The following is a 21,989-nucleotide window of genomic DNA, read 5'->3' as shown; positions in this document are numbered from 1 at the left end:
GACGGCGCCCAGAGAGCTCTGCCAGGGGAGGGAAAACTCGAGGGCTCAGTGGCTTCCCTGGTAAGAAGCTTAACCTGGAGTCCCAGAAAGCAGTGGGGAAGTGAGAAGTTACATAGAGGCTGCCTGGGGAAACACACGGAGAGGCGGCTTACGGGGGAGACTGCTTGTGTTTGGAGGTGGCTCAGGGCTGAGGAGGTTGGGAGGGGCGAGAGGGCGGCTAGAAGCGAGGTCTGCCAATGAAGGGCTGGAGGTGCCAGCCCGGGGGCACTGGGGAGCCATGGGAGAGTTTAGAGCTCTGGAGGCTAAGGTGTCAGAAAGCTCCCTCTGGCGGTCAGGAGGGTAACAGCCTGGGATGCTAGGCCCGGTGGCCGCCAGTGGGGGCTCAGCGCATCTGCAGCAAGGCTGGGGAGGGGACTTCTCCCACGAGGTGAGCTAGCCCTAACCCCGGCTGAGCTCGACCCCCAGCACAAAGGCTCAGGGATGATCATCAGAAAAGGGTCTGGGGTCCCGGGCGCGGTGGTTCACACCTGTAACCCCAGCACCTTGGGCGGCCAAGGCGGGCGGATCAACTGAGGTCAGTAGTTCAAGACCAGCCTGGCCAACACAGACAAACCCTGTCTCTACTAAAATACAAAAAAAAAAAAAAAAGGCCGGGCGCGGTGGCTCACGCCTGTAATCCTAGACTCTGAGAGGCCGAGGTGGGTGGATCACCTGAGGTCAGGAGTTCAAGACCAGCCTGGCCAGCACAGAGAAACCCTGTCTCTACTAAAATACAAAAAAAAAAAAAAAAAAAAATAGCGGGGCAGGATGGCAGGTGCCTGTAATCCCAGCTACTCAGGAGGCTGAGACGGGAGAATTGCTTGAACCCGGTAGAGGGTGGTTGCAGTGAGCGGAGATGGCTCCACTGCACTCCAACCTGGGCGGCTGAGACTCCCTCTCGAATTAAAAAAAAAAAAACAAAAACAAAAAAAAACAGGGGGCCGCGAATGCCCGAAAGCAGTGAGCGAACGAAGCTAAGCCGGGTTCAGCAGTCCGGGGCGGGTCCATCCCCGCGCATGCTCCTCAGGCTGCTCTGGTAACCAGGGAGACTGGTTGCTAGGAGACCATACTAATGAAGGACCCGCTCACTACCAAGCTGGCCCGCAATCCGGCTTCATGCCAGAAACGGAGCACTTCCGAGGCAGCCATTTTGGAGCCTGGCAAAACTCAGGAGCCAGGCCAAAGCCAGGAGCCAATCAATTTACACAAAGAGGGAGGCGAAGAGAGAGTGCCAATAACGCCACAGGGAAAAGGGCAGCGTGCTCCTGCGATTTCCCATAGTCTCTCAGCTGGATTCCCGCGCCCTCTGCCCTTCATCAAGATGGCCGCCTCGGGGGCTCTAACACACAGTGGAATATGGCGGTGCTTCCGGTCCCACTGCCCTCAGCGAAGATGGCGACAGTGGAGAAGCGGCGACCGACGGTAATACCGCCGGCAGGTTTCACGGACAGCGGCCGCCAGTCGGTGTCCCAGGCGGCGGGGGCGACCGAGAGCGAGGAGGCCTTCCTGCGGCAGGTCGGCGTGACGGAGATGCTACGCGCGGCCCTGCTGAAGGTGCTGGAGGCGCGGCCCGAGGAACCGATCGCCTTCCTTGCGCACTACTTCGAGAACATGGGCCTGCGCTCACCTGTAAACGGCGGCGCCGGGGAGCCCCCGGGGCAGCTCCTGCTGCAGCAGCAGCGCCTGGGCCGCGCGCTGTGGCACCTTCGCCTGGCCCACCACTCCCAGAGGTGCGTAGCGGGTCTTCCCCGGCGGGTGGGGCGGTGGCGGACTTCAACTCCCAGCATGCCCCGCGCGGCTCCCTGCCCGCGGCGCCGGCGCGGGGGCGCAGGGCCTGCTGGGAGTTGTAGTCCGCAGTGCCTTCTTGACGGGGATGGACCGGACGAGGTGGGTTGGAGGGTCCGGGCTTGGGCCCGGCGCTTGGCTGCGCGCTGCCTGCGGCTCGAGCCCTTCTGTCTGGCTTCGCCTTCCATGATGACTTACGCTGAGTTTCCCCTTGCAGTTCATGATCTTTAAAATCATGCAGCCCAGAGAGGACTTGGCCCGAGGTCGCCGAGCCAGCAGCCCCCGAGCCAGGTCCTCCTAGCCGCCTCATGGCATCTCCGTCCATTCCGCCAGAACGTGAATATTTACAGCGAGCAACCCAGTCACCCAGGGCCCCCACCTTAGGGAACAGGGTCCCAGCGGGCAGGAGGGCATTCCTGGAAGAGCCTGGGCATTCGCGGGGCGGGTTGCTGGCAAGAGGCCCAGCAGGTGCAAATTTAAGAGCCCGCGTGTGGGACACACGGGAGGCCGGAAAGCCACGGAGACTGGCTGAAGCATGCGGAGCTGCAGGCGGCTAGGCGCGGTGTCCCCTCGCTGGGCCTGGGGAAGGTGCTTGAGGAGTATGTGTTGATGTTGGGTGTGGATGCACTGCTGTCTTTTGCGGGGGTCCCCAGAAGCGGAGCCTGAGGCAGGCATTTTGTGTGCAGGTGACTTCATAAGGGGGTGCACCCAGGAGGACCCAGGAAGGGGGTTGGAGCAGGCAGGGAGGATGCCAAGCAAAGGTGCCCTTTCAGTCTGATAACCAGGGCATAAGCACCCACCTTGGCAGCCCTCGTCAGAGTCCCAGAGAGTTCGAGGGGAGGAGAGAGACAGGGAGTGTACCCCACCAGGGTCGGGTGCATAGGTGTCCAAGATCATACTCAGATAATGGTGGCAGGGTGTTGAGGACCTGGACCAGGAGCAGGGTGGCGGGAGGCCCAGTGGCTCTGAAGGCCCCACCTGAGGATTTTCAAGGGCCCCGGGGGAGGGTAGTGGGCAAGGGCAGGCCCAGAGCGTCAGTGGAGCCATTTACTGGGATGGAAGCCCCTGGTTTGAAGAAGCTGCCAGAGTCACTTGTGGATTAAGTTGGAGGCTGGGAGGTGCCTGGAGACAGGGAGGTGGACAGAAGCTTCTGCAACTGAGACCCGGGGCCGCCACGGGAGACTGGACCGGGAGGGGTCCTGAAGGCTTCAGAAGAGATGAGAAGAGCTCAGGACCACACTCGGAGGGTGCCCAGCCCAGAGAGCCCATGAGAAAGGGTGGGAGGACGAGACCAGAGGTGAAGGCGGGGCAGGAGGAAGTGGCCTCCCGGGACATCCGGAAGAGAATCTCCCAAGGAGGAAAAGAGGTCAACAGCAGGCCCACCATGTTTGGTTGTTCAGGTCGAGCACTGCACAAGCCACTCGCCCCATAGAGGTGCAAACAAATCCCCGAGGCAGGTCTGGGCCAGGGGAGGGGCCACGTGGATGCATGGGAAGGCAGACGAGGGCGGCCGCCTCCAGAGGAGAGAATTCGTGTAGAATGTTGGTGGACGAAGCTGGGTGAATCCCGGCCCATGGACCTGTCAGTCAGGAGCAGCTGCGTGCACCGCGGGAACCATCAGGTCCAAACCTCAGTGGCTTCAGCACAGCCAAGGCTCGTCTATCTGCAGGGGTCGTCCAGTTGTTTTCGTTGGTGTCTTTTTTTTTTTTTTTTTTTTGGATTTCTTTGTTTTTGGGAGACAGAGTCTAGCTCTGTCGCCACGCTGGAGTGCAGTGGTGCGATCTCAGCTCACTGCAGCCTCCGCCTCCCGGGTTCAAGCAATTCTCCTACCTCAGCCTCCCGAGCAGCTGCGATTACAGGCGCGCGCCACCACATCCAGCTAATTTTTGTATTTTTACTAGAGACGGGGTTTCACCATGTTGGCCAGGACGGTCTCGATCTCTTGACCTCGTGATCCGCCCACCTCGGCCTCCCAAAGTGCTGGGATTACAGGTGTGAGCCACTGCGCCCGGCCTACCACCCCCACATTTACTGAGCACGTACTGCACACTGGCCCAGCATTTACTGAGCACCTACTGTGTACCGGCCCTGCATTTACTGAGCACCTACTGTGTACCGGCCCTGCATTTACTGAGCACCTACTGTGTACCGGCCCTGCATTTACTGAGCACCTACTGTGTACTGGCCCTGCACTCACTGAGGACCCACTGCACACCATCCCAACGTTTACTGAGCACCTACTGTGTACCAGCCCTGCATTTACTGAGCACCTACTGTGCACCCACCCTGCATTACTGAGCACCCATCGCATACCGGCCCTGCATTTACTGAGCACCTGTTGCATGCTGGCCCAGCATCACTAAGCACCTACTGTGCACCAACCCTGCATTTCCTGAGCACCTGCTGCATGCTGGCTCAGTACTTCCCAGGAACCCGGCACAGGTGGCCCACAGAAACGTGAAGCTGTGTGCCCGGGTAACACCCGAGGGAAGGCTGGAGCCTCAGTGTAGACCTGCCCTCCTCGCCATGAAGCTGAGCTCCCAGAAGGGACAAGCGTAAGCCCCGAGGTTGGCCATTTCCTCTCTGGGACCCTTGGCCAGACCACGGGCCTGCCCTGATCCTCAGTTTCCCTCTATGTCCCAGAGGAAATAGGTCACTAGCATGAGTCCCGGCCGGGAACTGAATGAGGCCAGCGGTTAAGGAGCCACCCAGGGCCCTGTGGCAGCCCGCATGCTGGCCACTGTCTCCCTGGACACTCCCTGGTACCCTCCCGGGAGCCTGCATGTCACACTGGTGGCACACGGGGAAGGAATGGAGCCCACCCCGGAGCTGGCAGCAGGGCTGACAGCCTTCTTCTGGAAGGGGCCAGGTAGTGAACATTTCACTTTGCAGGGCAGCCTCCACCCTGACATTCAGCTCTAGGGTTCTGGTGTGAAGCTGCCTCTGACGTGGTTGAGTTCCCATAAAGCTTTGTTTACAAAACCAGGGCAGGTGGGATTTGACCCTCAGGCAGTTGGCCGGTGCAGTGGCCCACACCTGTGATCCCAGCAGTTTGGGAGGCCAGGCAGGAGGATCCTCTGAGCCCAGGAGGTAGAAGCTGCTGTGAGCTCTGATTGCACCACTACACTCCAGCCTGGAGAACACCGTGAGACCCTGTCTCAAAAAAAAAAAAAAAAAGAAGAAGAAGAAAAAAGAAAGAAAATGAAACGTTAGCTGTGTTCAACGTGCAGCCCGGTATTTGGCCAAGTGTAAACAGGCACCTTGCCGCAGGGAGGGAGGCAGAGGGTTCCTGGGGCCAGACGCCCCAGACGCCTGTGGTTGATTCGGGACCGAGCACCTATTGTGTGCAAAGCACTGTTCGAGGCACCAGGATGAACTTCCGGCCCTGAGAGACGTGAAGCTCACGGGGTTTGTGCCAGCAAGTCAGACAGGATACCACTAGGAAGAAAACGGCAGTAAAGGAGTTAGGGGCCCGGGGGCGACGGCTGAGGGAAGACCTGGAGGAGGTGAGGGAGATGGGGGAAGGCGGCAGACTGCCCTTGCAAAGGCCCTGAGGCTGGTCCAGTTGGAGCCCGGAAGCCAGGGCTGGGGGAGGGAGGTCTGAGCTGGGTGGGGGCTGGGGGAGAGGAAGTCCATGCTGGGGGCGAAGGGAGCCCCAGGCTGGGCGGGGACTTGAGGGAGGAGAGGTTCCAGCTGGATGGGGGCTGAGAGGAGGGAGGCCTGAACTGGGAGGTGCTAGGGGGAGGGATGGCCCAGGCTGGGTGGGGGCTGGGTGGAGGGAGGCCTGGGCTGAGCGGAGCTGCAGGGAGGGGAGGCCCAGGCTGGGTTGGGGGTGTAAGGAGGGACGCCTAGACTGGGGGGTGCTGGGGGGAGGGATGGCCCAGGCTAGGTGGAGGGAGCCGGGGGCTGGGATGGGGAAGCTGCAGGGATAGAGGGTGAGGAGATGAGGCTGGGGTTGTGGAAGGGGAGGGCACCAGGAATGGGGGGTAGGGGAGGCCGGGGCTGGTTGGGGAGGCCAGGAGGCTAGGTCCTGGGCCTGGCGGGGAGGGGAGGCTGCGGCTGGGGCTGGGGCTGGGTGGGCCCGAGGGCTCTGCGCGGCCCCCAACGTCCCCGTCCCCGCAGGGCCGCCTTCAACAACAACGTGAGCGTGGCCTACCAGTGCCTGAGCGCCGGCGGGCGCAGGAGGCGGCCGGGGCTGGACGGGCGCACCTACAGCGAGCTGCTCCGCCGCATCTGCCGCGACGGCCGGGCCCCCGAGGAGGTGGTGGCGCCGCTGCTGCGCAAGGTCCAGTGCCGCGACCACGAGGCGGTGCCGCTGAGCGTCTTCCGCGCGGGCACGCTCACCTGCTTCGTGCTGCTGGAGTTCGTGGCGCGCGCCGGCGCGCTGTTCCAGCTGCTGGAGGACCCGGCCGCCGCCGTGGCCGACCGCCGCGTGGGCCAGGCCGTGCTGGACACCCTGGAGGGCGCGCTGCGGGCCAGCGACGCCGCCGCGCCCGCGCGCTTCCTGGAGGCGGGTTCGCGCCTGGGGCCCGACAGCCTGGCGCTGGCGCTGGACCGCGCCGTCGGGGGGCGGCGGCCCAGCGCGCCCATGACCCGCGAGGAGTTCCTGGAGAGGGCCGCCGCGCTCTTCATCGCCAAGGTCAAGCCGGTGGGCTGAGCCCCGCGCGCCACGCGGACCCGGGACCTGCACTGGGGCGTCGCCGCGCCCGGCCCTGGGGAGGAGGCCGGGGCTCTCAGGAGGCGACGCCCCTGCCCCACCCACCATCGCTGCCGCCCTCCACCCGCGCCGCAGCCCCTGCCCCGCGCTAATAAAATGTGTTGCGAGGCTCACGCTTGTGTGTGTGCGCGCAGCCACCTCCCAGCCCCGGGGCGCAAAAGATGCTTCTCCGCCGCAGGCCCCCACCCCACCCCCTTAACCACCGCGGCTGGAGGCTGGATTCGAGGCCCGAAACCCCGGGGCCCCTGGACCGGGCCTGGTGGGAGCAGATGAGACAGGCTCCCTGCGGAGCCGAGCCTGAGGCCCGGGCCCTCCAGCCCCGCGCGCCCCAGGTAGCCTCCCTGGGCCTCAGTCTCCCCAGATATCGAAGAGTCCGTTGTGCAGATGGAAGTGACATCACTGAGATCGTAGCCCCAACACTTCCCAGCAACTGAAGTGTCTCCTGTGACTCCCAGGCCGCACTGTGGTGAAGGAAATTCCAGCCTGCGTTTGGCAGACGGGGAACAGGCCCAGAAGGCGGAGGTTACACCCCCAGCAAGGGCTGAGCAGAGATCTGAGCCCAGGCCTGCTCCAGAACGCACAGGGCCTCCCACTCCCACCGGTGGGGTCCAGTGGGAGTCCACACGCCTGTGAGGGACACCTGGTACCCCCCCCGCCAGTTCCCCCACTACCAACAACCAGAATCACTTCTCAGAAAGAGCAAATCCAGCCAGGCTCGGTGGCTCACACCTATAACCCCTGCACTTTGGGAAGTTGAGGCAGCGGATCACTTGAGGTCAGGAGTTCGAGACCAGTCTGGCCAACATGGTGAAACTCTGTCTCTACTAAAAATAAAAATAAAATTAGCTGAGCGTGGTGGGCACCTGTAATCCCAGCTACTCAGGAGGCACAAGAATCACTTGAACCCAGGAGGAGGAAGTTGCAGTGAGCCGAGATCACGCCACTGTGCTCCAGCCTGGGTGACAGAGACAGACCCTGTCTCCAAAAAAAAAAAAAAAAGGCCAGGCACAGTGGCTCACGCCTATAATCCCAGCACTTTGGGAAGCTGAGGAGGTGGGCGGATCACGAGGTCAAGAGATCAAGACCATCCTGGCCAACGTGGTTAAACCCTGTCTCTACCAAAAAATACAAAAATTAGCTGGACGTGATGACCTGTGCCTACAGTCCCAGCTACTCAGGAGGCTGAGGCAGGAGAATTGCTTGAACCCAGGAGGCAGAGATTGGAGATTGCAGTGAGCTGAGATTGCGTCACTGCATTCCAGGCTGGCGACAGAGTGAGACTCCGTCTCAAAAAAGAAAAAAAAATAGCAAATCTGGAATTCCAGCTCTGAACGGTTGCTGGCAGGCGACTTCACTCCCTCGGCCTCAGTCTCTCCTGTTAAACGGGAATTGTGACAGCCCATTCTGATGGAGAGGGTCGCACCGTACACAGGGAAAAGTCAAACCCCTGCTCTTACCACCACCATCCTCACAATCATCCACACGGAAGAGACTTCTGTGACCACATGTGGAGGGGTTTTTCCCACACACCAAGCAGCGGACGCCAGCTGGGTGTCTTAATTCAGTTCCGACACCTTCTACCCAGAGACGGTGTCAGATCCCACAGGTTGAGGGCTCATTCTCCAAGACTGGCCCCTCGCCAGACACCCGTTGCAAATCTCGGCTTCCGGGACTTCTGGCTGACCGGCTTCAAGTCAGGGCTCCTGCCACCCCTTTGGGTTCAATTGATTTGCTGGTGCAGGTCACGGAATTCAGAAACACTTGTGTTTACAGATAACAGAGGAAGGGTGAGGTACGCACAGGGTGGGGCTTGGATGCCGTGAGGATGCATAGGGAGCCATCTTGGAGCTTCCAAGCCGTCCCTGGGTACCACCCTCCCGCCATCTCCACGTGTTCGGCTCTTGGAACAGATTATTTCCAGAGGCCTAACGAGCTCAGCATGATAGCAGAAGTCTGCAACTAGGGCTGTGGGAGCTATGATCCAGGAACCAAGGAAGAAAACCACCATCCATCATAACACCACACACAGAAACAATTTTTAAATTGTTACAAGTTCCATAATGGCAGAGACCATGCTTGCCTCCCCATTTCCCAGCACTGAGGGGCTTAGGGTAAGTGATGAATGAATCAACACAGGAATGAATCCTGGCAAATCGCCTGTTTCCCAAAAAAAGCCACAGTAATGTTTCCCCTCCCCACTCCAGAGGCAGAACCCGAATCCCCCTCCAGGACTTGGGCTCCTCCCAAAGCTGGGTCCCAGCAAGGCCGCTGCAGGATGCTCACCCTCTGGACTGGGCACCAGCTGGCCAACATGGTGAAACCCCTTCTCTACCAAAAATATGAAAATTAGCTGGGTGTGGTGGTGGGCGCCTGTAATCCCAGCTACTCGGAAGGCTGAGGCAGGAGAATCGTTTGAACCTGGGAGGCGGAGGTTGTGGTGAAGCAAGATGGTGCCACTGCACTCCAGCCTGGGTAATAAGAGCAAAACTCCATCTCAAAAAATAAAATAAAAGGCCAAGGTAGGAGGATCACTTGAGGTCAGGAGATCAAAACCAGCCTGGCCAACATGGTGAAACCCCATTTCTACTAAAAATACAAAAATTAGCTGAGTGTAATGGTGCACGCTGTGATCCTAGCTACTGAGGAGGCTGAGGCGGGAGGATCGATCTCAGCTCATTGCAACCTATGCCTCCCAGGCTTAAGCGATCCTCCCACCTGAGCCTCCTGAGTAGCTGAGAGAGAGAAAGAATTCATGGGCTTGCATCACTGGAACATCCAGAGGAGATCAGGTACAGCTGGATCCAGGAACACTAATAGGATTAACATTTCCCCTGTCATCAGCCTGCTCAGCTTTCCTACGAGGCCACCTCGTTTGCAGGCCCTGTGGTGACACAATGACCACGTAACTCCAGGCCCAGGTCCTTCCAGCTCAGCCACTGTGATCCCAGAGAAATGTCTAGGGCTGAATCTCACTGGATGTCAGGAGTCACACACTTGTTCCGAAACCAATCATTGCAGCCTAGGGTGGGGGTCCTGGGAACTGATGGGATGACCCCTCCCTGCAGCCAGGGCTTGGGTCAGTCCAGTTCGAACCCATTCCCACAGAGTAGGGAGCTCCCAAGCAGGTGGATGGAAGTCCCTGGTGTCCACCACTCCAGGATGGTCTGAGCCTGAGCCTCCCTGGGTGTCGGAGCCCTGTGGGACCAGCTGGAGGAGCCTGAAAACCTCCCCCACCCAGGCCAGGTGCCGTGGCTCATGCATGTAATCCCAGCACTTTGGGAGGTCAAGGCAGGAGGATCACGAGGTCAGGAGATCAAGACCATCCTGGCTAACATGGTGAAACCCCGTCTCTACTAAAAATACAAAAAATTAGCTGGGCGTGGTGGCGCATGCCTGTAATCGCAGCTACTCGAGTGGCCGAGGCAGGAGAATCACTTGAACCCAGGAGGCGGAGGCTGCAGTGAGCCGAGATTGCACCACTGCACTCCAGCCTGGGTGACAGAGCAAGTCTCCTTCTCAAAACAAAACAAACAAAAAAGAACCACCTCCCCACCCACACAATGCTTCCCGGGATGTGGGGTGTACAGAAGGGAGATCCCGGGACGCCTCAGAGGGTGAATCATAATTAATTCTAATTGGTATATGTCCACGAGCTGCTGCCTGCAATATGAGGCAGCAACATATCCACGACCCGTGCCACGGAAGAGACTGAGGCTGAGAACCCTGGGAACCTTGGGGAAGGGCCCCACTAGTCCCGATACGCTCATTTCACTCCAGGCCCCCAGGATGCCGTGTACAAGGACCCGAGAGGAGGCGCAGAGGGTCCTCATGGGTGAGGACGCCACAGCCTGGGCCCTGGGCAGCTCTGGAAGTGGCCGCTCCGCCAGAGCTCTGTCTTGCACTCCCGCCTCCCTCTCCACTCCTGACAGTATGTTTCCTTTCCCCAGACAGGTATGCCTGCTGCTCCTCTGCCCGGCACCAGACTCATGAGGCCGGGGGCCGGATGTTGGGGCACCTGTGGGAGGGAGTGGCCCTGGGCCCAGCCTGCGTGTTGACGCAGCTGTGCATGCCCAGGACATGCCAGCAATCCCACCAACACGGTCCAAGGGCAGGGCCATCGCAGTCACAGGCACAACTCGGGGGAGGCGGGCTGCCTTGTACTCAGCACGGCCAGCTCTCCCGACCAAGCTTCAGGGCAAGGAACAAGTGGGTGTCTGGGCAGACACTCATCCAGAAGTCGGGTGGAGTCACAGTGGAGCCCAACATCATCAGGGCCCACGCTGGGAGCAGGGAGCAGTGGGTGGGTCACGCCTGTAATCCCGGCACTTTGAGAGGCTGAGGGCAAATCACTCTGTTAATTCAAACTCCACCCTCACCTTCCTTTCCAAACCTAACACACTTGGGGTCAGGAGTTCGATACCAGCCTGGCCAACATGGTGAAACCCTTTCTCTACTAAAAATACAAAAATTAGCCAGGTGTGCTGGCCGAGCGCCTGTAATCCTAGCTACTCAGGAGGACGAGGCAGAAGAATTGCTTGAACCCAGGAGGCGGAGGTTGCAGTGAGACTGTTCCATTGCACTCTAGCCTGGGTGACAGAGCGAGACCCTGTCTGGAAACAAAAAAAAAGGACTCGGCTGGGACAAGTGTCAGCCTGGGAGGAGGAAACAGCCAGGCTGGGGCTCAGCTGGGGGTCGGGGATCCGTGGGCCTGGGGTCTCTCCCGGGTCAGGCGCTGAGCCGATGCTGGCTGGGGTAGGCCTGCCTCTCTCCGTTTTTCTGGGGAACAGGGACCTCTCGCCAACCTCAGACGGCTCCAGCGCCTGCACCGGCTCACACCACGTGGTGACTTCCACGGGGAAGTCCTCGCCGTGTCCCACCCCTCGGAGCCCTCCCGACCTCGCCCACTTCCCAGAGCCCCCGCTGTCCGGGGAACGGAGGCAGCGCTGCGCCTGGAAGCCGGGTGTCCGGGCCCCCGCCGAGTGTCCTCGCTGCCGCCCCGCCTCCCCTCCGCGCGCCCGGCGTTCCCCAGGACAGACTTCGCGCCCGTCCCGAGTACAGACTGGGGACCGGAAGCCGGAACGGACCTTCCGGCCCGGGTCAGGACCCCGCCCCGCGCCGCGTTCACCGCCCGCGGCCCCGCCCCGCGTTCACCGCCCGCGGCCCCGCCCCGCGTTCACCGCCCGCGGCCCCGCCCCGCGCCGGGACGTCACAAAATGACCCCAAAGCCCAGGGGCCGGGCCGGTGGCGGCGCAGCACAGCCTTGGCCGCCTCTCTGCGCACATCGTCCGCGGTGCTGGTGGAACTGGGGCGACGGCAGGGGCCTCGGGGTCCGAAGCGCCCAGGGCTGCGCGTTTGGCCCCTCCCTCCCGGCGGCGGGGGCGGTAGGCGGGGCCGGGGCGGGAACTCCACTTCCCGGCGTGCCCCGCGGGCGGGCGAGCGGGCGCAGGTCGGGCCTGGCCGCGGCGCGCAGGCGCAGGCGCAGTCGGGGCCCGGCGGGGCGCGCAGGCGCAGCGCGGGGCGGGGCGTGCGGGCCGGGCTGAGGTGAGCGCCCGGTGGTCGGCGGCGGCAGAGCTGGTGGAGCGCTCGGGGTTCCCGGGCGGCGGCGGCGGCGGCGGCGCAGAGGAAGAGGCAGGCGGCGGCTCCCCCTCGGCCGGCGCGCGGCCCGGCCCGTCTCGCGAGCTCGCGGTGGTCCCGCGGCCCCGTGCGGCGCCGACCCCGGGCCCCTCCGCCGCCGCCATGGCCCGGCCGCTGGTTCCCAGCTCGCAGAAGGCGCTGCTGCTGGAGCTGAAGGGGCTGCAGGAGGAGCCGGTCGAGGGCTTCCGCGTGACCCTGGTGGACGAGGGCGACCTGTACAACTGGGAGGTGGCCATCTTCGGGCCCCCCAACACCTACTACGAGGGCGGCTACTTCAAGGTGAGCGCGGCGACCCCGCCCCGGTCCCTGCCCCTCCGCGGACAGTCTCGGGGTCCTCGAGCCTCTCCTGCAGCCCCCGAGGATCCCCCGCTCCCTGGAAGGCGCCGTCCGGCCCCCCGTTAGTTTCCTGGCCCCCCTCGGATCACTGGGCGTGAGAATGTTGCCTGCCGCCTCCTCGGGGGGCTCGACCCCGACAGCCCCTCCTCCGCCCCTGCGGGAAACGGGGAGCGTAGCCAGGGCCGCCCCGGCCTTCCTGCCGCCCCCCTCCGACCCCGCAGCTGCCATTGTCGGGGAGCGAGGCCCGTGAGCCGGGGAGCGAGGCCAGCCTGGGGGCGGCCGGCGCGGCCTCTCGCTCGGGCTCCAACAAAGGCCCGGACGGGCTTTGGCAGCCGGGACCTGCCTGGAAGGCGGCCACGCTCGCCGACAGCAGCCGGCCGTGCGCCCTGGGCTCCGTCCCGGCTTTGTGTAACCTGCGCTCTCGGGGAGGCCGGGGCAGGGGCGGCCTCCCACCTGCACCCTGCAGCTCTCCGCGACCCCAGAAGCTGCGCGCTCCGCTCATCCCAGCTGGCCTGGGCCTTTCTCGGGTTCCACGGAACAGGTGGCTTCCGGTGACCCAGACCCCGGGTTGTGGACCATTTCTTCTGCCCTCTGGCGGTTTGATTCCCAGCAGTTTCCCGATCTTTTTGTTGTTGGGAGCTGGGAGGCTGTTTCTGTCCCGTGTGAAAAGGATTCAGGCCACAGCCAGGGCGGTTTTCTTGATCTCACCGTTCAGACGTGACCTTTGACTTTAAAAGGAGTCAAAGAACTTTGTTCTTGGGGCTAGAGGGACAAAGCGAGGGGCCCTGTGTCAGAGGTGGGGAACGGGCGCCCTGCCCAGTATGCCCCCCTCCCGCCACCACTGCCTGCCAAGAGCCTGGGCACGGCCCTACCCGCTCTGCCCTGGCTGGAGGCCGGGTGGGCAGCAGAAGCCTCAGCCCGGCCAGCTGTGGGCATGGGGCCGAGGGGCTGATGCCTCCCACGGGCTGAGTGTCTGTGCTCTGGGCCGATTAAGTCTGAGCAGCGCCTACTCAGCGGCTGTGAGGGCAGCAGCCTGGTCTGCTGGGGGCGATTCCTGAGCTGAGGTTCTGGCTTACGGCAAAGGGTGGGACATCCCGGGTTCTGCCTCTGCAATCCTGCGTCCCTACACAGGGTTTTGGGCCTGCAGGTTGCCAAATGGTTTTTGCAGCCCGCCTCCCCCAACCCCTTTTGTCTGCTTGTGGGAGCAGCTGGCTGTGAGGAGGGGCAGTCCCACCTCAAGGCCAGGCCCATGAGGCGGCTGCTGTTCTGGAAGGAAGGGATGCTGGTTTCTGGCTGCTGCCCACCAGACAGGTTGCCAGGGATTGTGGGCAGAGTATCCTGGGCAGTATTAGGGGATAATCCAGTTTTCCGGATTTCCTGGGGAGGGGACCTCCGGACATCTGCTGCAGGGTCAGTCCTCAGAAGCCAGCGTTGAGACATGGGGGTGCTGCCCCAACCAGGACCCTCCCTTCCTGCTGTGCCGGGGCAGGAGTGGGGGTTGTGGAAATCCAGGAGCTATGGAGTGCCAGGGCCACCACCGCTGCCCAGCGACTGCCTGCAGCTGCTGCTCTTTCGGGAGCTGGAGTCAGCTGTGGGGCAGGCACTGCTGGAGAGACCCCTCCACAGGTAGCTTGCTGTGTGCCCTTGGCGCGGTGCTTTCCTTCTCTGAGCCTGGATTTCCTCCAGGTAAAAGGCGTTTTTAGAGGTGCTTAAAGCAAGAGGCTCATTGGGACTTGGTGGGGTTTGGTACAGGTGAGGCGGGTTCTCCCTGTGCTGCTGTTGAGGCCACGAGCCCAGCACCAGGCTTGCGGGGGCCTGAAGTCTTGGGGAACTGCTGGGCAGTTCTGAGGCCGAAATTCCAGCCTTGCTCTGTGGCCTCATCCAAGTTACTTGCCTCACGGGGCCCCAGTGAGTTCCCTGTCAAACAGAGAACATCCCCCAAGAACTCCTGGGTGCCCTCCCTGTCCAGGACGGGCCTTGCCAATGACTGGCTTTTGGGGAGTGCTGCCATGAGCCCCTTGGAGTGCTGAGTGCCCCCAGGACCCCTGACCCAGACACACCTGTGCCTGGCATGGGGGCACAGCAAGCCAACAGAGAGGCTTCCTTGTTTACCTGCTGGGGCCCGGGAGGGCCATGGATGACATCACGCCCCAGGCCACAGGCTGGACAGCTCTGTCACCCAGCACGTGGCTGAGATCCTCCTTCTGTGGCCACCCTTGCCAGCAGGCTGGGCGGCCGTCTTGGGAGATGCTGATGGGGAACAAGTCCTGCCAGGCTTCTGTGACCTGCAGGTCGGCCTGCCTGAAGCCCCAGGACCGGACACCTGAAGGCAGGTGGCCGTGCTGACTCATCCCCCACCACGGCCTGGGCCACGGCAGGTGTCGCAAGTGTTTGCTGAGTGAGCAGTCATCTGTGCTCACCCGCCGCACACCCCGGATGCCAGGCCTTGGAGGTATGGTCCTAGTCTTGGGCCTCAGCTCCATCTGAGAGGAGCCTGGAGTCCCTGCCAGTCCATTCTGACTGCTGGTGGGTGTCCCGGCCTGGGTCCCATGCGCCTGACCTGGGCTGCCCATGCCCACATTCCCCAGCAGCTCTGCAGGGGAAGGCCCTGGCCACCTCGACTGTGTAGGAGCTGGGATCAGCTCAGGTGACTCAGAAGGCTTGAGGTAGCCCGCTGGGGACTTGACCCCACGCACCTGAGAGTCCCTGCCTTGGCCCGGATGGGGTGTCCCTCACACAATCTGTGCGTCAGGCACACGGCCTGGGCCTTACCCCCTGAGCACCAGCACTGGGAGCGGGATGGCCTCAGGCTCCCTGTGAGCTGGGGCAGGGCCTGGGGCCAGGGCTGGCTGAGTTGAGCCGTAGATTTTCTGCCCCTGCAGGCACGCCTCAAGTTCCCTATCGACTACCCGTACTCTCCACCAGCCTTTCGGTTCCTGACCAAGATGTGGCACCCTAATATCTACGAGGTGAGTGCAGCCCCCATTGGCCTCACGGCCTCATTGTCTGGGACCGGGGGCACCGGGAGCCAGTGCTGACCTCTGACCTCTGACCTGTCCTCTCCTTGTGCAGACAGGGGATGTGTGCATCTCCATCCTCCACCCCCCGGTGGACGACCCCCAGAGTGGGGAGCTGCCTTCGGAGAGGTGGAACCCCACCCAGAATGTCAGGTAGGCCGCCCCACCCCTTGTGTCCACTCAGAACGTCAGGTAGGCCAGGCTCCCTCCCAGTCTGTGGCGCCAAGTCTTGGTTCGGGACCTGCCAGCTGGCAATCCTGGGCCTCCCTATACCAGCACGGTGGACGGTTTCACAGGGCTTGCAGCGCTGTGGTGTCTGTGCGGACTCCCACCACCCCAGGCCAGCCCTACGGTCTGGAACGACCTAGAGGTGTCCCATCTGCCCCAGTCCTGGGGTCTCTCCTTCCCCAGCCATCTCTGGATTGATTGCCTCGTGCCATGTGTGCCCCCTGGGCCTCATCCCCAGGTGCAGGCACTGGGCCTTGTTGCCCGTGTGTCCTGGAGTACAGCCCAGGCTGGACATACGGGCGTGAGGGCAGCCCTGGGTCTGATGGAGGGGGTGTGCCCTGCTGCCCTCCCTGGTCCTGGCATGGGAGGTGGGAGGCTGGTGTTCTAGCCCCTGCTGTTCTGGGGGCCCAAGACACAAGCAGAGGCCGTGAGGGCAGATGAAGGTCACCTGCTGGGCAGGAAGGCTAGGGTTCCTTGGGCAGGTCCACTCCAGCCGCTCTCCCCACAGGACCATCCTCCTGAGTGTCATTTCCCTCCTCAACGAGCCCAACACCTTCTCGCCCGCCAACGTGGACGCCTCCGTCATGTACAGGAAGTGGAAAGAGAGCAAGGGGAAGGATCGGGAGTACACGGACATCATCCGGTGAGGGCGGGCGTCACGGGAGGAGAGACTCAGATTAGGCCTGCAGCCCTGATCCCGCAGCCGCCCAGCCCCACTGTCCTGGTGAGGGCGGAGGAGCTTCCTGATGCTCCTTCACAGGGCAGCGGTCACAGGTGGAGGCCGGGCCCAGCCTCCTTCCCCTTTTCCTCTTTTCCTCCTTTTTTTTTCTGAGGCGGAGTCTCACCTTCTGGCCCAGGCTGGAATGCAGTGATGTGATCGCGGCTCCCTGCAGTGTTCACCTCCCAGGTTCAAACAACTCTCCTGCCTCAGCCTCCTGAGTAGCTGGGACTACAAACTGGGACTACAGGCCATGCCTGGCTGATTTCTTCGTGTTTTTAGTAGACTCAGGGTTTCACCCTGTTAGCCCGGATGGTCTCGATCTCCTGACCTCATGATCTGCCCGCCTCGGTCTCCATGGTGCTAGGTTTACAGGCGTGAGCCACTGCGCCTGGCCCTTTTTTTTTTTTTTTTTCCTGAGATGGGGTCTCGCTCTGTCACCCAGGCTGGAGTGTCCTGGCACAATCTGGGCTCAGTGCGGCCTCCACTTCCGAGGTTCCAGCTATTCTCCTGCCTCATCCTCCTGAGTAGCTGGGTCTACAGATGCCCACCACCGTGCCCGGCTACTTTTTGCAATTTTTAATAGAGTTGGGATTTCACCACATTGGCCAGGCTGGTCTCGAACTCCTGAGTTCAGATGATTTGTCTGTCTCAGCCTCCCAAAGTGCTAGGATTACAGGCATGAGCCACCACGCCCAGCCTAGTGGTTAATGTTTCCGTAGATTCTTTCAGGTTTGTCAGTTTACTTATGTCTGTGCTTTAATGAAGAAAAGGGGTTGTGCTGTGTGCGCCCTGGTGACCGTTAGAAGTGCTGGTGTTACTCGTGTGGGCAGTGTGTCCCTGCAGGTCTCGGCCTGGCAAGCTCTGCTGCAGGTGTGCAGCTGCCTCCCAGTGCCTTCCGTGCCTGCGGTCCGCCTCCCCTGCGTGGCGCTGCGTGCCGGCTGGTAGCTCTCCCTGTCCCGTCCCCCGCGTGCCCCAGAGCTGAGCCCCACAGCCCCTTCTCCTGGGTGTCTGTGTTGATGTGAATGTGTGAACATGTGCGTGTCTGCATACACAGACAAGGTTTTCTTCGCGGGCTGACAGCCTTACGGTTCCTGCTCTTCCTGTTACGTAGAGGCGCCTCCTATCCGTTTCCTTTTCTCTGAGTGAGATCACATCGATTCCCTCTTGGAAGCTTCAGTGTTTTGTGTTTGTTTTTCGAGACGGAGTCTCGCTCTGTCGCCCAGGGTGGAGTGCAGTGGTGTGATCTCGGCTCACTGCAGCCGCCGCCTCCCATATTCAAGCAATTCCCTTGCCTCAGCCTCCCGAGTAGCTGGGACTACTGGTATCCGCCACCACGTCCAACTAACTTTTTGTATTTTTGGTTTTTTGTTTGTTTTGAGATGGAGTCTCACACTGTCGCCAGGCTGGAGTGCAGTGGTGCGTTCTTGGCTCGCTGCAGCCGCCCCCGCTCCAGGTTCAAAAGATTCTCCTGCCTCAGCTGAGTGGCTGGGACCACAGGTGCCTGCCACTGCAGCGGGCTAATTTTTGTATTTTTAATAGAGATGGGGTTTGCCATCTTGGCCAGGCTGGTTTTGAACTTCTGACCTCGTGATCTGCCCATCTGGGCCTTCTAGAGTGCTGGGATTACAGGCATGAGCCACCATGCCTGGCCAAACAGAATTTTAAAAACAACCTTTAAGGCCAGGCGCGGTGGCTCACGCCTGTAATCCCAGCACTTTAGGAGGCCAAGGCAGGCAGATCACGAGGTCAAGAGATCAAGTCCATCCTGGCCAACATAGTGAAACCCCGTTTCTACTAAAAATACAAAAATTAGGTGGCGTGGTGGCACACGCCTGTGGTCCCAGCTACTCAGGAGGCTGAGGCAGGAGAATCGTTTGAACCCAGGAGGTGGAGGTTGCAATGAGCCAAGATCGCACTACTGCACTCCAGCCTGGCAACAGACTGAGACTCTGTCTCCAAAAAAAAAAAAACCTTTAAAATATTGCACCCATAATCCATGTGTGTCCCTGGCCTGGGCCCCACGAGCTTCCGGTGCCTTCCGTCTGCACTCCCTCCTGCGCTTGCTGGCACCTGGTGTCGTGGAGTTGTCCTGGGGCAGCGTCGCGGTGCTGGGCGGTCTCTGCTCTGAGCAGCCGCAGTGGACAGGCCCCTGTAGTATCCTGGGAGGTGCTCTGCCAGCACCCACTGGCCTCTGGAGGTCATGGGGAAGCCGGCCTGGCAGTCCCTTGGTGCAGATGCTCTCAGCGGCTCTGGCCCAGCCGTGTCACCTGGTCCATGTGGCCGGTTCCTTGGCCCGGTTCTTCCTGGCCACCTCCCTGAGGTACCTCCCCCTCAGATCCCAGCACAGAAATAAAAGCCACACTATTTTTATCCCTCGAAATTCCCTGCAGGCCAACTCACATGTGCTCCTGTGGCCTGATGTGGTCGCTGCTTTCTGCCTGTTTTTAAATCCTGTGTGTGTTGGCCTTGTGGCAGCCAGAGTCCCACTGCGTTGTGCAGGGCAGGTGCTGTGAGCCCGGCTTGCTGTTGGTCTCGCCGGACAGCATGGCCAGACAGTCTTCCAGTTCATGCTGGGGGTGTGACACGGGCAGGTCAGGTCCCAGCCTGGCTCTCCCGTGCGCTGCCCCCCACCCCTCAGGCCGCCTGTCGCCCACTTCAGCCTCTGTGTCCGGCCTGCTGGAGAGCTCGGGAAACAAAGTGCGGCATCTGTTGGGTCCACCCAGGGATGTCCCAGAGGCCAGACGTCGGCCCTTCATGCCTCATGCCTCCCTACAGGAAGCTCTGGGCTTGGGGCTGTCTGTCCATTCCCTACCGTGCTCCTGTGTGGGCACTGTGGAACCCACACACCCCGGGAGCAGCCAGGCCCAGAGCCATCCTGGTCTGTGACGGGGGCTTGAGGGCTGGGTTACAGTCTCTAGCCTATCGCCTAAGGCTGCAGCCTTGTTCCTGTTTTCTGTCAAATGGGGTCACTGTGCAGCCCGGCCCTGCTGTGTGGGCACCCAGAAGCCCCTTGCCGGGAGTCCTGGAGGGACGTTCTTGATGTGCGTCATGGAGGTGGAGCTCAGGGCAGGCCTCCCCTTACAGGGCCTGGTGTCCATGGTGCCCTCTGGAAAGTTGGTGCTAACTCATCCTCCCTTCTTGCCAGAGGCCGGGGTGGCCAGGCCTGGCTTGGTTTAGAATCCTAGCGAGGGCGTGGCGAGGCTCTGGCCGTCTCTGCGTTTCCCGTCCCACCTGTGCTGGTTCTCGGCTCCAGGACGGTCCTGCCTCCTGTCCTGAGGCACCCCCAGCTGCTTCCTTTGCTCCTGCACTCAGCAAAGTCTTCTGCCCCGACGTGAGGCTGCATGGGTACTCCCTGTCGCCGGGCGTCGTGACTTTCTCCAGCTCCTGACGGTCCCTGTGGGGTGTGCTTCAGAGCAGGATGGGTGGATGTGACTGCACTGTACCCGTCAGCCTCCTGCCTGCACCTCCTGCCCTTCCCCAGCCCCGCCCTCTGTCGTTTCTCCCTTCTGGAGTTCCTCACTCACAGAGCGCTTTCCTCCGTGGTCGCCGAACGCCGTGTTAAGGAGCGTTGGGATGAGCGTCAGGCATGGGGGCTGGGGGCTGGGCGCTGGGCTGGGGCAGGGGCAGGGGCCAGGTCCAGGCCCGTGCGTGGCGCCCTCACCCATCCTGTCCCACCAGGAAGCAGGTCCTGGGGACCAAGGTGGACGCAGAGCGTGACGGCGTGAAGGTGCCCACCACACTGGCCGAGTACTGCGTGAAGACCAAGGTGCCGGCGCCTGACGAGGGCTCAGACCTCTTCTATGACGACTACTACGAGGACGGCGAGGCGGAGGGGGAGGCTGACAGCTGCTTCGGGGACGACGAGGACGACTCGGGCACTGAGGAGTCCTGACACCGCCCGAATAAATGCGCAGAGTTCACCTCGCTAGGGCCGGAGCCGTATGGATCCTTAGACCACAGACTACCTCACGGAGGTTTCGTGTCGCTCCCTCTCCTCTGGTTGTTCCGTTTGGCTCTTCTTCTCCTTCCCCATGTTTGTCCTGGGTTTTCATGTGCTTCAGAGAAGAGGGGCTGCCCCACCGCCACCTGCGTCACTCGGGGCTCCATGGACGGGGGCCCGGCTTGGGAGTGGCCAGCCCACCTGCCCTCTCGGGAGGGGAGCAGAGTCCCGGCTTCTGCCCAGGCGCCCCGACTTCCAGACTGGCTGCAGCCCAGAGGAGTCACAGGGAGCGCAGCTGGGAATGTGGGTGGGCAGCTGCCGGCCTGAGGGTCCCGGCCCAGCGTGTCAGCCCCAGGGCCCAGAGCCACATCCCAGCACGAGTGGACAGATTTGCCGTGGCCGACTCCTGTCTCTGCTTTGGTTTGTTTGGAATCTAAATAAAACTACTTTATGAGAAGCCGCAGAAGCTCTGCGGGGAGGGAGAGGCAGCCTGCAGGTCCGTTAGTGACTGCACACGGCCAGCCTGCTGGGACCCTGCTGCGCCTGGTGTGGGTCCGGGAGGCCTGTCTCAGGAGGCCTGGGGAGCAGCCGGTTCCCACAGCCCGTAGCCTCCAAACGTGGGTCAGATGGGCCTGGGTGGCATCCCCCAGCCTGCAGTGAGCTGAAAACCCCCGAAGTTCCTCCCTGTAACCAGGTGCATTTCGGGGGACAGGAGCTGCCTCCAGGAAAGCTTCATCCCAGGGCCACAGCCATCTGGGTGTTGATCCTGGCGCCTTGGCCACAAATGCCCCCATTAGCACTCTGGGGATGGCTCAAGGCCACAGATTGCCCCTATGAGCACTACGGGGTCTCCATCGCCGTCCAGGCAGACCCTCGGGATGGGAGAGCCGTGGCCCTGGGCACACAGGGCAGGCACCTCGCATCCTGGCATCAGGAAGTCCCTGAAATCATTTTTGTTTCATGGGGGAAAGCTTGGCGCCCTTCCCTGCCCTCACAGGGTGCGCTGCCTCCCAGGAACCTACCTGTGTTCAGATGTCCAGAAGCTCCTGGCCTTGCTTTTGGGCAGCTGAAAAGCCCGTAGTGGCTGCATTCACGGTCGAGGAGCTGTGAGGATGACCTTTCCCACCAAGTTCAGACAAAGTGGGGCTGCATTGGTTGGAGGCTGGGTGCCCTGCCAGGTGGGCCTGGGGTGCAGAAGGGCACTCGGGTGACCTGTGAGACCCCCCTGGGCCCTGCAGGGTGCGTGGCCTGTGGCTTCTGAGCTGCACCTCAGCAGACGCCACACTACCTTTCCTGGGCTCACGTTTCTGGCTCGTCTTACACCCAGGCCACCGCCCGGCCTGTCTGAGGTGGGTTTGAGGGGAGTCTGGCTTGATGGTACGGGCCCCCGCTGCTTCCGTTGCTCCCCCTATAAGCCACCCGTCCAGTTTACCTCGTCCACGGGGCACTACGGTGTTGCTGGGCAGTGAGCTCACTGAGGCCTGGAGCCCTGCACGGGAGCCCAGGTGTGTTAACCTGCAGGCACTCAGCAGGTGCCAACACATTCCGCCGTTACGGGGGCAGGCAAGATGG

The 21,989-nt window shown here is 61.8% G+C and overlaps 2 protein-coding genes across 2 annotated transcripts; both read left to right on the top strand.

Moving 5' to 3' along the window:
* The first annotated feature begins 1,127 nt into the window (after positions 1-1,127).
* TPGS1 (tubulin polyglutamylase complex subunit 1) lies at positions 1,128-6,481 on the top strand. The gene is made up of 2 exons (XM_064371211.1): positions 1,128-1,769; positions 5,947-6,481. The coding sequence occupies exons 1-2, from the start codon at positions 1,396-1,398 to the stop codon at positions 6,479-6,481; spliced, it is 909 nt and encodes a 302-aa protein (XP_064227281.1). The 5' UTR covers positions 1,128-1,395.
* A 5,626-nt stretch (positions 6,482-12,107) lies between these two features.
* CDC34 (cell division cycle 34, ubiqiutin conjugating enzyme) lies at positions 12,108-20,874 on the top strand. The gene is made up of 5 exons (XM_012436401.2): positions 12,108-12,454; positions 15,394-15,480; positions 15,584-15,681; positions 16,265-16,399; positions 20,156-20,874. Exons 1-5 carry the CDS (start codon positions 12,278-12,280, stop codon positions 20,367-20,369), a joined length of 711 nt encoding a protein of 236 aa, XP_012291824.1. The 5' UTR covers positions 12,108-12,277; the 3' UTR covers positions 20,370-20,874.
* The last annotated feature ends 1,115 nt before the right edge of the window (positions 20,875-21,989 follow it).

Source organism: Aotus nancymaae, unplaced genomic scaffold (genome assembly GCF_030222135.1).
Source record: "Aotus nancymaae isolate 86718 unplaced genomic scaffold, 86718_ANA_hifiasm-v0.15.2.pri h1tg000124l, whole genome shotgun sequence".
Lineage (NCBI taxonomy): Eukaryota > Metazoa > Chordata > Mammalia > Primates > Aotidae > Aotus > Aotus nancymaae.
This window is presented reverse-complemented; position numbering and strand designations above follow the sequence as displayed.